Source organism: Amblyraja radiata, chromosome 14 (genome assembly GCF_010909765.2).
Source record: "Amblyraja radiata isolate CabotCenter1 chromosome 14, sAmbRad1.1.pri, whole genome shotgun sequence".
Classification (NCBI taxonomy): domain Eukaryota; kingdom Metazoa; phylum Chordata; class Chondrichthyes; order Rajiformes; family Rajidae; genus Amblyraja; species Amblyraja radiata.
This window is the reverse complement of record NC_045969.1, coordinates 17,783,173-17,796,633: the sequence shown is the minus strand read 5'-3', so window position 1 is coordinate 17,796,633 and position 13,461 is coordinate 17,783,173. Positions and strand designations below refer to the sequence as shown.

Here is a 13,461-nt window from a genome sequence, read left to right as displayed (position 1 = left end):
GATTGATCTATTGATAAAAGAATTAGTAATAAGATTGAAAAATTCACTGCAGCTGATTCTGCAAAATCGTGGAGACACAAGAAATTGCAAATGTTGGAATCTTGAGCAAAACATAAAGTGCCTGACCTACTGAGTTCCTCCCGCACCGTTCTACTGTATGATTGTTGTCTGCCAAGGTTGCCTTGCTATCAAAATTTTTTATAGATGAACACCAAAAAGCCTTTGATGGTAAAAGCATTATCAACTCTGCAATATTGTTGAAGTGAAAGTCGTTAACATGAAACTTAAAACGGAATAAATAGATTGTGGTTCAGCTGTTTATTGTAAATTGCAACCTGTTGCCAAGAGGTATTAATGAAAAAATAAAATAAAATTGCCAAAGTTGACAAATGGTTAAATCTTGCTTAATCTCATTAATGTTTAAATAATAAAAGTACTGGAGTAACTCAATGGTTCAGGCACATCTCTGGAGGAGCAGAGAACTAACTGCGTGACCCACTGAGTTACCACAGGACACTTTGTGTTCTATTTTGGTAAACCAGCAGCTGTAGTTCTTTGTGTCTCTAATATTTAAATGCTCCCTGGGTTTTAATGGAAAGGCAATCTACACAACACAAAACAACGGACATATTTGCTTGTTTTCATTTAAGTGAAAAAGCTTTCACATCTTTAGATTGTTTTTGTTTCGTTTCCTATTTTGATGTAGCTTTGCAGTTCATGTTTAAATTTGAACAAGCAGAAGTAAAGCATACTATTTTTTGATGAGCCTGATGTTTTATTCATAGCCAATTGACATTAAATTATGGTTACTTAACAATCATTATAGGTTCAGGAAGCCTTGAAGAAAAATGATTTTTAAATTTTGCTAATGTAATGACATTTTTAAACCTTATAAAATGATCACATAACATTTTTTTCCTTTTATTTCAAGTTATCTTTAAAATTAAAATGGTCTCCAGCCAGTTTTGAATATCCAGTGTTGGAGGTTTTGTACATGGTTGGAATTAAGCCCATCACATGATGCATGTGATTATCTAGTTTTATTTAGAAACTTTACTGGTGGAGTACCACCAGGCCCTTTCTCAGTGGAGGAAAAGTGAACTAGGCTAAAAGAGACAAAAAAAAACTATGCTAGTTACAAGGCTATGGAGAGCATGAAAAAGCATATTGATTGATTTGGGATTGCTACAGCAACAAGTTAACACAAATATAATATGCAAAAGTGCATTCCCAGGTTCTAGAAAGAAATGTGCACTTCCTACTACATGAAAGAAGTAATATCAGCATTATACCTCATTTAAAGAAAGTTTAACACTATTAGATCCTTCATTTTCCTGCTCAGAAAAGATAATTCATAAATGTTTTATATTAATTAAGGTTCATTTTATTTTCAACAGCATCCCAGTCATTCTGGTTCCAAATGTTTTGCTGAAGTGTTGGATCACCAAACCTTATAATCCAGTACCTGGAAGACTCTCAATAAATCCCCACCCTCCCCAAGGTGAAGTAGACCATAGATTTGTTCATAATTGATCATATTTTATTGATTAGAAATCTTTTGATCCCTTTTCCCCTCTCTCACAGACAGACAGGGCTACATTGTTCAAGCATGTTTTCTTAAGCAATTGTTTTATTTGTGAATTTGCTCTTATAAAGAGGCATGATTTGTTTCTGGGACATTGAACATTTTCCATGTTGCACCCAGTAACACTATCAAGTACACTTGGTTTAGTTATAATATATAACAAATGCTAAGCACACTCCTTACATTAATCTGAAAACTTATTTCGATTTTCGATTTTGGACAAATGGATTATGTAGCATTCAGAGCTTACTACGTGCATTCTATCTGTTTCTTTACAATTTTGACATTGATTGGAAGATTAGTTTCAATTGTACAAAGTAACACTCCTTTGGAATATAGTCCATTAAGACCCGCGCGGATGTTCTTGGAATCTTACACGCAAGATTTATGAACTTAAGGAACAAGGAAACTTTTCTGGAGATGACCGCTGGCTCTCAAATTGTGTCTTCAGGCCCTTAATGTGCAATTATAACGTGTAAAGCAGATGCAGTCTACTCTTTCTTTGGATATAACTAACAGTAGCCTTCCAGTAAAGAAAGAAAGACAGTTAATCATTCAGCAAATTTCAGGCGAGGCCTTTTGTGATAAAAGTGTAACTTCCATTGAATAAGAAAAGTTGTATTTTAAAAGCTTTACACGTGTACATTTTGTTTTTACATTGGATACAGTAAAAATCCAGCGAAAGAGGAATGCACATATGGGCCGGAATAAAGTCCTGCTGCTTGTTCAGATGGGAGTTGGATCCAGACTCTGTCTCCATGCATTAGTTCGAGAACTGAGCTTCCAGAAGCCTGATCGAGAATCCCTTTCTTGTATTCGTCGTAAGTATACATTTGTGGCTCATTATTTTTATATAATGCCACCCATACGTTAGCACCTTTACAATGAATGTGATATGAAAAGTAATAAATTCCTGGTATTTCACACGTAAAAACACCAGTTTGTGGATTGTAACTTTGTCTGCCGTTGTACAGGATTTTATCAAACTTGACAGGAGATCCCACTGGTGGAAAAGGTATTGTAAGTTTGGCTGTGAACGCAGGCATCTCTAGCTTAAGTCCCATGGGTTTCCCTTTTTTACTCTGTTGACCAATGTATCCTTGTGGTGTCATTACACCGTCGATTCCTGGACCCATCTCTGGAAGTTGAAACTGTTGAATTTCTGGTTGAACAGATGGTGGGCCTGGAGGGCCAGGTGGTCCGGGCATGCCAGTTGGCCCTGTTATTCCATAATGACCTTCTGGGCCAGGCTTTCCTGTTGGTCCTACAAGTCCTGGAACTCCGGGTTTTCCTATTCCAGGTAACCCAGGAGGTCCTGGTATTCCTCTATCTCCTTTTGGTCCCGATGGACCTGGAGGACCTATTGGACCTCCTGCACCAGCAATCCCAGGTATTCCAGCAGGACCTTGGTTACCTTTCTCCCCATGAAACCCAGGTTCTCCTTTTAATCCTGGTGCTCCTAGCAATCCAGGTAAACCAGTTGGACCAACATGTCCTTGCCCTCCTTTTGGTCCAATTGGTCCAGGCATACCCCTTTGCCCTGGTTGTCCATCTTCACCAGGATATCCTGATGCACCTGGCATTCCCTGGAGACCAATTTCCCCTTTCAGGCCTTGAGGACCTTGAGGGCCAGGTGGCCCATGTTCTCCCTTCAGTCCTGGGAAACCCAAACCACCTTGTGGTCCAATTTGTCCTGGAAGTCCAGGTAATCCCATTTCACCTGGTGGACCAGGAATTCCAGGGGCACCAACAGGTCCAGGTTCCCCTTTTGGTCCCTGTGTTCCTGGAGGTCCACTGTGACCACGTTCACCCTTTAGCCCAGGAAACCCTGGTTTTGCTACTCCTGGCATTCCCGGAGGCCCTGGTATGCCCGGGAGCCCTTTATCACCTTTACCGCCAGGGAATCCATGTTGACCAGGAATTCCATCTAAACCTGGCTTCCCCACACCTGGCTTTCCAGGTGGTCCTTGAATGCCCTGTTGTCCTGGAAAACCTTGAGGTCCTGGCTCACCTGGGAATCCTGTTTTTCCGGGTCCTCCTGGAGCCCCTGGGAGACCATTTAAACCCGACTTTGAAATACCAGGCAGTCCGGCGGGTCCTGGCTGCCCAGATAATCCTGGTGGGCCCTTCAATCCTGGTAAACCAGGCACACCAATTCCTTGTTGCCCCTTGGATCCTATTGGTCCTGGCATTCCTGGCATTCCTCTCTGTCCAGGCTCTCCTCGTGTTCCTTGTTTTCCCGGTAATCCTGATCTACCTGGCTTTCCTAATCCAGGAAGACCTGAAGGACCTCGTGCCCCTTGTGGTCCTGGTGTTCCCATGGACCCATGATCTCCCTTTGGTCCCATGACACCCTTGTGGCCTGGCAACCCCATTCTTCCTGGTTTACCTGCTATTCCTGGCATCCCAGGCTTCCCAACACTCGGAAGACCTGGTTGGCCTGGATGACCTGGTGTTCCTGCTGGTCCTTGAATACCCCGACCTGGTATTCCTGGAGGCCCAGGTGGCCCCATTGGCCCTCTTGTGCCAGGCTCTCCGTCTGGACCTTTCTCACCTTTCATTGCACTCGGATATGTTGGTATCAGTTCTACAGAAGAAAAATGATTAATGTAGATAATCAAAATGTACATCATTTAAATGTAATTGACTTCAACCATGTTGTTCATAGATTTGAATTGAAATATTGACTTTCTTGCTCGCGTTTATGTTCAGGCAAGACATTGTAAAATTACAATCGGAAATCATTAATTTAAATTGCATTATTTAAAATTAAAAAACAGCAATTTGCATTGGTAGCGTATAACTACAATAAGAGGATTGACTTTGAAATGGTGTTGGAAACCATGTGGGGTAGCAACCATTCTGTCCTGGTCCCATGAGGGCAAAACATGGTAGAGGCAAACAATTGAATAGAAATGGCAATGTGTGAAATAGTGGAAAGAAGGCAGGCAGAGAGGCAGGCAGAGAGGCAGACAGAGAGGCAGACAGAGAGGCAGACAGAGAGGCAGGCAGAGAGGCAGGCAGAGAGGCAGGCAGAGAGGCAGACAGAGAGGCAGACAGAGAGGCAGGCAGAGAGGCAGGCAGAGAGGCAGGCAGAGAGGCAGACAGAGAGGCAGGCACAGAGACAGAGACTTGCACATATAATGTATGTCATTACAGTGTAGTCTATCACATTGGAAATGTAGTGTGGAACAAATGTTGTAATGTAACCACACACCTGTTTTACACTTTATTTTCTATAAATTTCAATCTGCTTCACAGTTTAGTGCTGAAGTACATTTTTAATATAGTCCAGTGTAACTGATTGTGATGGGAAACCATGTTCTTGCGCATAATACATGCTGACTTTTCCTGTGCTTTTATCTTTCAAATCACTCTTTTTCAACTGTGGGTATGTCTGCCTTTTTTGATGGATTATGATGTCAAATTCTTCTGAACTCAGAATTCAAATGATTTAATTTTGTAGTACAGATATAAAGATTTAAATACCCCTCTGCACTGCTCAGTGAACTGTTTGGAAACTTCCCAGTGTCCTGTCAACCAATGCTACTTCGATATTACTTGATGACATCATATCTGTCACTTGTGAGACATCGGTTCAAATAAGCTACCTCGTTTATTCATTACCTACAAATGCAGGTTGTTGATTACGTGAATTATTAGGCTGTTCTGGGAATACGAAAGGAGGCCTAAATAACTATCTGTTGTAAAAGATTAACAAGATACTGTACAACAGCTCATCGTTAAGCAGTTCAAATCCTACACTCACTTGGTGCCCTTTCTTGGTAGTTGAATGATGACCAGGATCCTGTCTGCTTCTTCTGGCTGAGGTTAAATTTAATGCCTTTTAATCTTATCCCTGCTGAGACTAGCCAATTTGTTGTAGAATGGAACTTTCATAACTCGTATCTTGCTGTGGAATTTTTTTTAAATAATTTTGGTCTTTTACCCTTTTAGCCTTTCTATTGTTCTCAAGAATTTGCTTCTTGACGAGCTTTCAAAATAAGTGGTTGTTCCCAGCTTTAATTATTTGCTGAAGGTATTTTGCAGCCAACAATGCATAGCACAAACACTTGTTTCATTGAATGTGGTTTTGGCTAACTGCTGGTCACAACTTATCAATTTTCAGTTCTAAAAACGTTGCAACCCTTGCTTAATCTTTAATCTTTAATTAACTGTTAGCATTAGCTGGAAGGCAAATACTATGAATGATACTAGACCCAGAATGACTAATTTGATAGCAAGCAATGTAGGTGTTACAAATCTGTTGCCCTAAGAACTATTTCCTAACATACAAACTACAATCTCAAATCATACATTCCCAGACATTGCTATTACTGATGATTTTCAAGTTTCACCTTGTATTCATGGTCTGCTATTGTGCAATATTAAAATGGTTGAAAGTAGGAAAACAATTATTTCGTAAATCTTTTTCTTTTCTTCCTCTAAATATTATGGAGAAAGAAAAGATTTAGTCATCCATTGATGGAATTTTTGCATCCTGGGTCAATGGGTCTAGAAAGTCAATCAACGGTTAGTTTGCTTATTGCAATTGAAAATGCACCTCAAAAAATTAATAGTCATAATTTATTAGCCAAGTATGTTTTGCAACATACAAGGAATTTAATTTGCCATAGTCATGCTAATCAAAAGCAACAGAACACAAAAAATATATTATAACATAAACATCCACCACAGTGACTCCTCCACATTCCTCACTCTGATGGAAGCCGAAAAAAGTTAAATCTCTTTCCTTCTTTGTCCTCCAGCGATCGGGGGCCTCGAACCTTCCGTTGACAGGATGATCTTACACCCGTAGCTGGTGACGTGCCTCCTTCTTGGGGCGATCAAGCTCCTGCATCGGGGGGGGAATCTCAGCTCCCCCACGCCGGGCGATCTACCTCGGGTCGGGGCTTGTCGAACGTCATGCAGTTTTTGACTTCCCGACGTCGGTCTCTCCCGAGAATGCGAGCCCTTGATGTTATAATCTGCAGGCTACAGTTAGAGCATCGATCCCAGGCAAGGGATCGGCTCCAATGGTAAGTTCATGCCCTGCGGTGGGGCTCAAAGTAAGTCCCGAGCAAGGCCGCCAGCTCCACAATGTTAGGCCGCAGAGCGACTGGAGATACAACCCGGAAAACAATCGCATCTCCAACAAGGTAAAAGATTGAAAAAAAGTTTCCCCAATCCCCCCCTGCCCAACTCCCACATAAAACAAACCGGAGAACATTAACACAAACTTTTTAAACACACTACTAATAACAAAAAAAAAGACAAAGGACAGACAGACTGTAGGCGAGGCTGCCATCGAAGCGCCACCCGGTGGTTCAAAATATATTAGCAATTGTTTCTGGACCATTTCAAATTATTGACTTCACTTCTTATTTATTTAGTGATGGTGTGAATTTTAATGATCCAGTATGAATGCTGAATCATTTCAACTGCAGATAGACTCATATAGCATGGAAACAGGCCCTTCTGCTCAACTTGCCCGCAGTGACCAACATGTACCATCTACAATAGTCCCACCTGCCAGTATTTAGCCCATATCCCTCTAAACCTATCAAATCCATGTACCAGTCTAATTGTTTCTTAAACATTGTGATAGTATCTGCCTCGACTACCTCCTCTGGCAGTTCGTTCCATGCACCATTCCTCAGGCCACCTGCCCAACCGATCAAAATCATGCTGCAAATTTTGACAAAGAAGGGCAGGGTCATTATAAATTATACTAGCACATTACAACCTCAATGTAGGCTATATTTACTTTCATGAAGATAGTGATCTATTCAAGCATTTAAAAGACACATTGATGACTACATCAAAGATGTATTTAACATTCTTTGGAGCACTTGTTCATTAGGCGCGAATATATCTTTGACTCATGAATTAAAAACCAAAGTGCTTCCATGCTTTTAATTGATGAGCTACTACAGATATTATTGACATTTCCACGAGCAACTTCATGGTTTTAATCACATTCAAAATCACTGCTGCATATTTTACCTCTTTTTTTTGAGAAATTACTTGATCCACTGCCTGTTTTGTTCTTTATGAATGATTTTCCCATTACATGTTCCCATGCCACACATATTTTACTATTTAAAATTTTATTTTTTTTTAGTTTAAGAACTAGACTAAGTGGGGCCCAGTGGGTCCCTATCACAAGGGAGGCCTGGTCCCCCAACGCAACCCGTTTCCCCAACGCAATATTCCACCACTCACCCATTGCCCCCAACTGCGCAGGTGCGGCTCAATTCCCCTCATCCCCAGCACTCTCTCCCCTTCCTCTTCACCCTCCCACTTTCCTCTCTCCTCCTCCCCTCCCCAATCCCTCCCCCTCCTTCTCCTTTCCCTGCCCTACGTCACTCCCTCCCTCCATAACCCCTCTCCCCTCCCTACCTCCCTCCTATCCCTCCATCCCCCACTCCCTTCCTCTCTCTCTATTCCCCACCCTCTCCCACTCTCCCTCCCACCTCCTCCCCAGTATCCCGCGTCGCCTCCCCCACTTTCCCCTCCCTCTCCCTCCCTATCCCTTCCTCTCCCTCAATCCCCCCACTCTCCCTCCTCATCTCCCGAGGGTGCCGCTCCTCTCCCTTCGTGCGTGGCCCGTTGGCGCCCTCATAGTCAGGCCTCGGGATCCCTGGCATGAAGGCCGCTACGGCAGGGAGGCGGACCGCGCCGGTAGCAAGGTGGGCGCAGGCAGGAAGGCGGGCCGCGGCCGATGTCTGACAGCGGAGGCGGCCAATCAGTGCGGCGATGGTGCAGGAAGGGGTGTTGCCGTCCCAGCCGTGACTGACAGGAAAGGAGACCAATCCTCAAATGCATGGTTTTTAAGATTTTTAAACCCTAATAACTTTTAATATATACCACCGATCGGAACAAAATTTGATGCATTTGCAGCACAGGACAACGTTGAGTAAGGTGGCAAAAAAGAAATCGTGGTACTATCGCGTACTGTTTGTGCGCAAATGTGAAAACAATGCAAACCGGAAGATAACAAGATGAGAGTTTTAGTTATGTATAGATGGATTTAATTTTATTTTTACTAGCGTGCTCAAGGAAAAGGGTAACAATAAAATGGAGATAAAGGATTAGTAAAGGTTAAGAATGTTTAAAAATTACTAACATTTAAGTAACATTATATAAATTTAATAGTAAGATAACTGATTTAAGTACCACACAAACTATTAATGAAAAAATATCCTTTCCTACAATCCCCATGAAATCAAGGTCCAAAAGGAGATATGCAGGAGATGCGAGATCTGCTTTTCACAACATAATCTTGAGGAATCTCAGCCACACTGACCTCTTGTGCTGAAGTCCACATGCGCAGCAGCAGTGCAAACAGAAGTAGCCTCCTGAATCTGTCAGCTGCCACTGATTTCCCCATTTAAAAGAACTTACGCAGATGTTCAAGACTTTGTGGTTTTAACTGTTGAACACTGGTAGTACTGATTAATACCATCAGCAAGATCCCATCTGTTAAAATGTAACCCAGCCAAGAATGATTTCCATTCATTTAGGTCTAAACTTTATGTCTACAATATAGCTCTATAGTTATGGATAAAGAAAGGGCTGGTCCACAAGTTAAAGTTCTGAATCAGGGCAAGCCCAACTTTGATGGTATTTGCAACTTGCAGAAATTTGCAAAGGTTTATTAAATCAGGTTGTTTGGGGGCAAAGAGACTTCCAGAAAGAAAGGTCTCGACCCGAAACGTCACCCATTCCTTCACTCCATAGATGCTGCCTCACCCACTAAGTTTCTCCAGCATTTTTGTCTACCTCCAGAAATTGAGATGTTTTTAAGAGTGTGATGGTGAGAGTTCAAAGCTTGCATGTTCTTGTTAAAGTGAAGGGTAAGGAAGGTGGGAATAGACTGGATGTCGAGAAATTAAGTTCCTTGTCAGGAAAAAGGAGGTGGGATAGACTAGGTATATGCAACTGGGATCAAATACGTATCTGGGGGAGTTTAGGAGACTGGGGAGCATACATAAGAAGAACATTAGTAAGGTAAAAATGGGGGAAGAAATAACTTTGGCAGATAAGGTTAAGAAGAATTCAAAGATGTTTATAATTACATTGAGGCTAACTAGAAAGAGAAAAAATAGGGCCCAAGTAGTCATTAATGTGATGAGCCATAAGAGATGAGCAAGGTCTTCAATTAATATTTCTCCTGTTTTTACTGTAGAGAAAGACATGAAGACTGGGGAACTTGGGACAGTTAATGGAGATAGAAATTAATAACATCAAAAAGTGTGATGATAAAATTTGGCTTTGTATTACATCAAAGGTTAAAATGTAACTATAGAAAATACAAAAGGAATGTAAAATAGATTATCACGACTAATGAGTAATAAAGCAAACTATTTACAGAAATGGAAGAATAAAAGTCAAAGAATAGAACTAGAAGAATGTATTTGTGAAAGTATGACTCACTGTAATTAATTATTTTAGAAGAGTTTTTATAAATGTGTGGCCTGCAGAAAAGGGACGTGTCCAATATAACGTGTCCAAGCTTAAAATTGGCCTCTTCCACATCGGAAATTATGAAATACATATATTGTGACAGTGTTGCAGAAACATTACCTTCTGTCTTTACAGTAAATCAGTGACTGAATCCGGAATTTCTTACTGCCTGTCACACACAAAAGAAATAATCATAATATAACTTTAATCCTCAATTTATTACAGATCTTACCTTTTGGTTCCTTTTGAGGCATCACATTTTTCCCAAATACATGCATTTGTGGAATGTTTTTCCCATAGTGAGAGCTATATGGATGGTCCTTTCCATAAACTGGAAAGTGTGGCACCTCCTTGCCCCTGTGTTGCATATGAGGTCCTTCTTTGCCAACTCGTACCATGTGTGGGACTTGGAGCTGCATTTGTGGCATCTGCTGTGGACCCTGCTTCATTGGATAGTAAGCACCCCCATGAACGGTTCCAGCAACGAACAAATGGATAGTCATTGTCAGAAACTGGATGGAGAGGAAAGGCACAGCCATGATCTGAAACAAAGCATATCAGAAAATGCGTTTTACTTTTTTTTTTTTAAACGGTTGTTGTATCTCTCTTCATCTTTGTCATGGTGGATACGGATATGACGGAAACTCAAAATTACATAGTGAGAACTTATCTCCCCTATCTCTGTCACATCTTCGCCTCAGATGTGGAATAATAATAATACTGACACAATATTTGCAGGTTACATTCCTTGGTCTCCATGTTTATTATCTCACCCAGCCATCGCCTCCTGCCTTGGCTTACACAGTGCACATGCGATTTGACCTCCAAGTCAGCTGATACAAAGGTCAAGATATTTGCATATCATCAACATGACTCATCGTCATGACATCCCTCCTTTACCAGAATTAAACTTTAAATTAATATGTGTTCTTTCTAATATACTTTCCTATTAAATTCTTACAAAACATATTTGTGTTTTCATTTGTGTTCCAATAAATCACGAAACAGATGCATTACAACTACAAAACAAATGCAACTTTTTACACTCTTGTAACCTTAATAAACTCCTTGCTCATAATAAACAGTATCATAATAAACAGTATCATAATCTATAACACAAAATCGTCGTATTGATTGGGAATTCTCCTTTCACGGTTTGGCCTACCAGCTGGCACAGAAGCATCAGAGTCTGTTGAATCTGCCAAAGTGTTGTCACCCAGACACCTTCTCTGCTCACCATTTGCGTTGCAGCGTGCTGCCTCTGGAACTCTGGTCACCACCTCGGAAATGTCGTCTAGCCCCTCTGAATCAGCAGCCCTTGGTGGATTTTGGGCCACCTCCTTTTGTGTGTCCCTGGACATGTAATGATTGACGCTTGATACATTTCTCTTGTAGATAACATCTTCTGGAGACATGACTGTCACCATGCTGCTGCTCCTCGATACAACATTGTATGGCTGGTGATGGTAAGGAGAGTCTATCTTACCGCCATCATCTCGCCTCACAAGCATATCATCACCAGACATTATTTCAGAGTGCCTGGCTCCTCGTTTCAAGTCGACATACCATTTTGCCGCACCTTTCTTTTCGGCATCACAATCTCTCATCTCCTGGTCTTCCATGATCTCTCGCACTTCTGGTATTTTAGTCCGAATTTTCCTTCCAAACAAGGCTTCTGCTGGGCTTTTCCCTGTCGTTGAGTGAATGATCGCCCGATATACAGCTACGTATGCTAACAATTCCTTCTTCAAGTTTTTCCCTTTGGCATGGGCGATTCATATCCTCTTCTCTATGGACTGGTTTTGTCTCTCTACTTCTCCGTTAGCTTGTGGCCATTTCGGAGTCACCTTGTGATGATGGATGCCTGTGATTCTCATGTTATTCAGCAAACGTCTCAAACAAACTGTGGCCCATTGTCGGAGTACAATGTAACAGGCAACCTGTGTCTGGCGAAGATCTCTGCTAATGCCTGTACAGTCTTTTCTGCTGTAGTTAACTTCATCATTGCATACTCGTAGTACCTACTATAGTAGCCTACCATTACCATAATTGATTCACCTGTTGGGAGTGGTCCAAGAAAGTCAACAGCTACGTCAACCCATGGTTCTGTTGGCAACTTTGTACTTCTAATTGGTTCTGGTGGGTTGCTCCTGCTTGTGATTTGGCATCCATGACAGGTCTTGACAAATTTTCCGGCATCTTTCCCACAACCTGGCTACCACACTATGCTCCGCAAATTCTGTTTAGTACTGACGATGCCTAAATGTCCTTCATGAGCTAATGACACGATCCTTGGTCGTAGTGCCTGCGGGATCACCAATCTGCTATCTCTCAGCACACACTGACCAATTACATCTTTTATGGGAACATATGCTTTGTAAAGGCATTGATCCCATTGCCCACTGTGAATATGCTCTCTGATATCTGAGTTCAGGATCATGTTCTGATTCCGTTTCAATTTCCTTCGTTGTCACGGCTCCTGGCATTGACTGAATTGCGACGAATCGCACAAAGTTCACTGCTTCCCTCTCTAGCGTAGATGTTGCTCCCAGCTGTTCATCCTTCAACAGTCTCGACAGCGGGTCCGCGATGTTTGCTTTCCCAGCAATGTGGACTACTTTGTACTTGTACTATTGTAGTCACCGCACCCAATGTTCTATTCTGGCACATGGCTTAGACCTTGTCAAATAGATCACTTCCAGCGGCTTGTGATCTGTAACAAGTTCAAATTCAATGCCGTACAAGTACGCATGGAACCTTTCACAGGCCCACACTAGTCCCAGTGCTTCATTCTCTGTTTGAGAATACCTTCTCTCCACGCTGGTTAACGAACAACTAGCATATGCTATGATTCTGGGTTCATCTGCATGTGTCTGTACCAACACTGCTCCCAAGCCGACCGGACTAGCATCTGCTATGACTTTTGTTGGTGCAGCTGGATCATAATATCCAAGGGTGTCTGCGCTCATTAGACTCTGTTTCAGTAATCTGGATGCCTGTCTCTGTTCACTACCAAACTGGATCGGTACGTCTCTCCTGGTCAATTTTCTCAGCGGATCTGCCAGTGTAGCAAAATTTGGAATAAAATATCTCACCCAGCCATGGCCTCCTGCCTTGGCTTCCAAAGTGCACATGCTCTCTGACGTCCAAGTCAGCCGATACAAAGGTCAAGATATTTGCATATCATCATCATGACTCATCGACATGACAATCTCCAGTCCATCTTTTTCCTCTAACAGAAAACACTGCTCCATCACAGGAACAGCTCCCTCCTCTATTGAAAACATCTACATGATGCATTGCATCAAGAAGGTGGTATCTATCATCAGAGACCCCCACCATTTGGGCCATGCCCTCTACTCACTGCTACCATTAGGCAGGAGGTACTGAAGTCACATACCACCAGG

The 13,461-nt window shown here is 42.0% G+C and overlaps 2 protein-coding genes across 11 annotated transcripts in view; one reads left to right on the top strand and one right to left on the bottom strand.

The window, feature by feature from the left end:
- The window catches only part of st3gal6 (ST3 beta-galactoside alpha-2,3-sialyltransferase 6), a 74,383-nt gene extending 72,882 nt beyond the window's left edge, over positions 1-1,501 (top strand). For all 6 annotated transcript variants that reach the window (XR_004413963.1, XR_004413966.1, XR_004413961.1 and 3 more), the window contains one exon: positions 1,398-1,501. The gene's annotated coding sequence lies outside the window, so the exon portion shown is untranslated. The remainder of the gene's footprint in view (positions 1-1,397) is intronic.
- Positions 1,502-1,522: 21 nt separating this feature from the next.
- Positions 1,523-13,461, bottom strand: part of col8a1 (collagen type VIII alpha 1 chain) — a 98,127-nt gene continuing 86,188 nt past the window's right edge. For all 5 annotated transcript variants that reach the window (XM_033032647.1, XM_033032648.1, XM_033032650.1 and 2 more), the window contains 2 exons: positions 10,287-10,596; positions 1,523-4,172 (listed from right to left, as the gene is read on the bottom strand). In XM_033032647.1, coding sequence (XP_032888538.1) covers positions 2,239-4,172; positions 10,287-10,593 — 2,241 coding nt within the window. In that variant the 5' untranslated portion in view covers positions 10,594-10,596 and the 3' untranslated portion in view covers positions 1,523-2,238. The remainder of the gene's footprint in view (positions 4,173-10,286; positions 10,597-13,461) is intronic.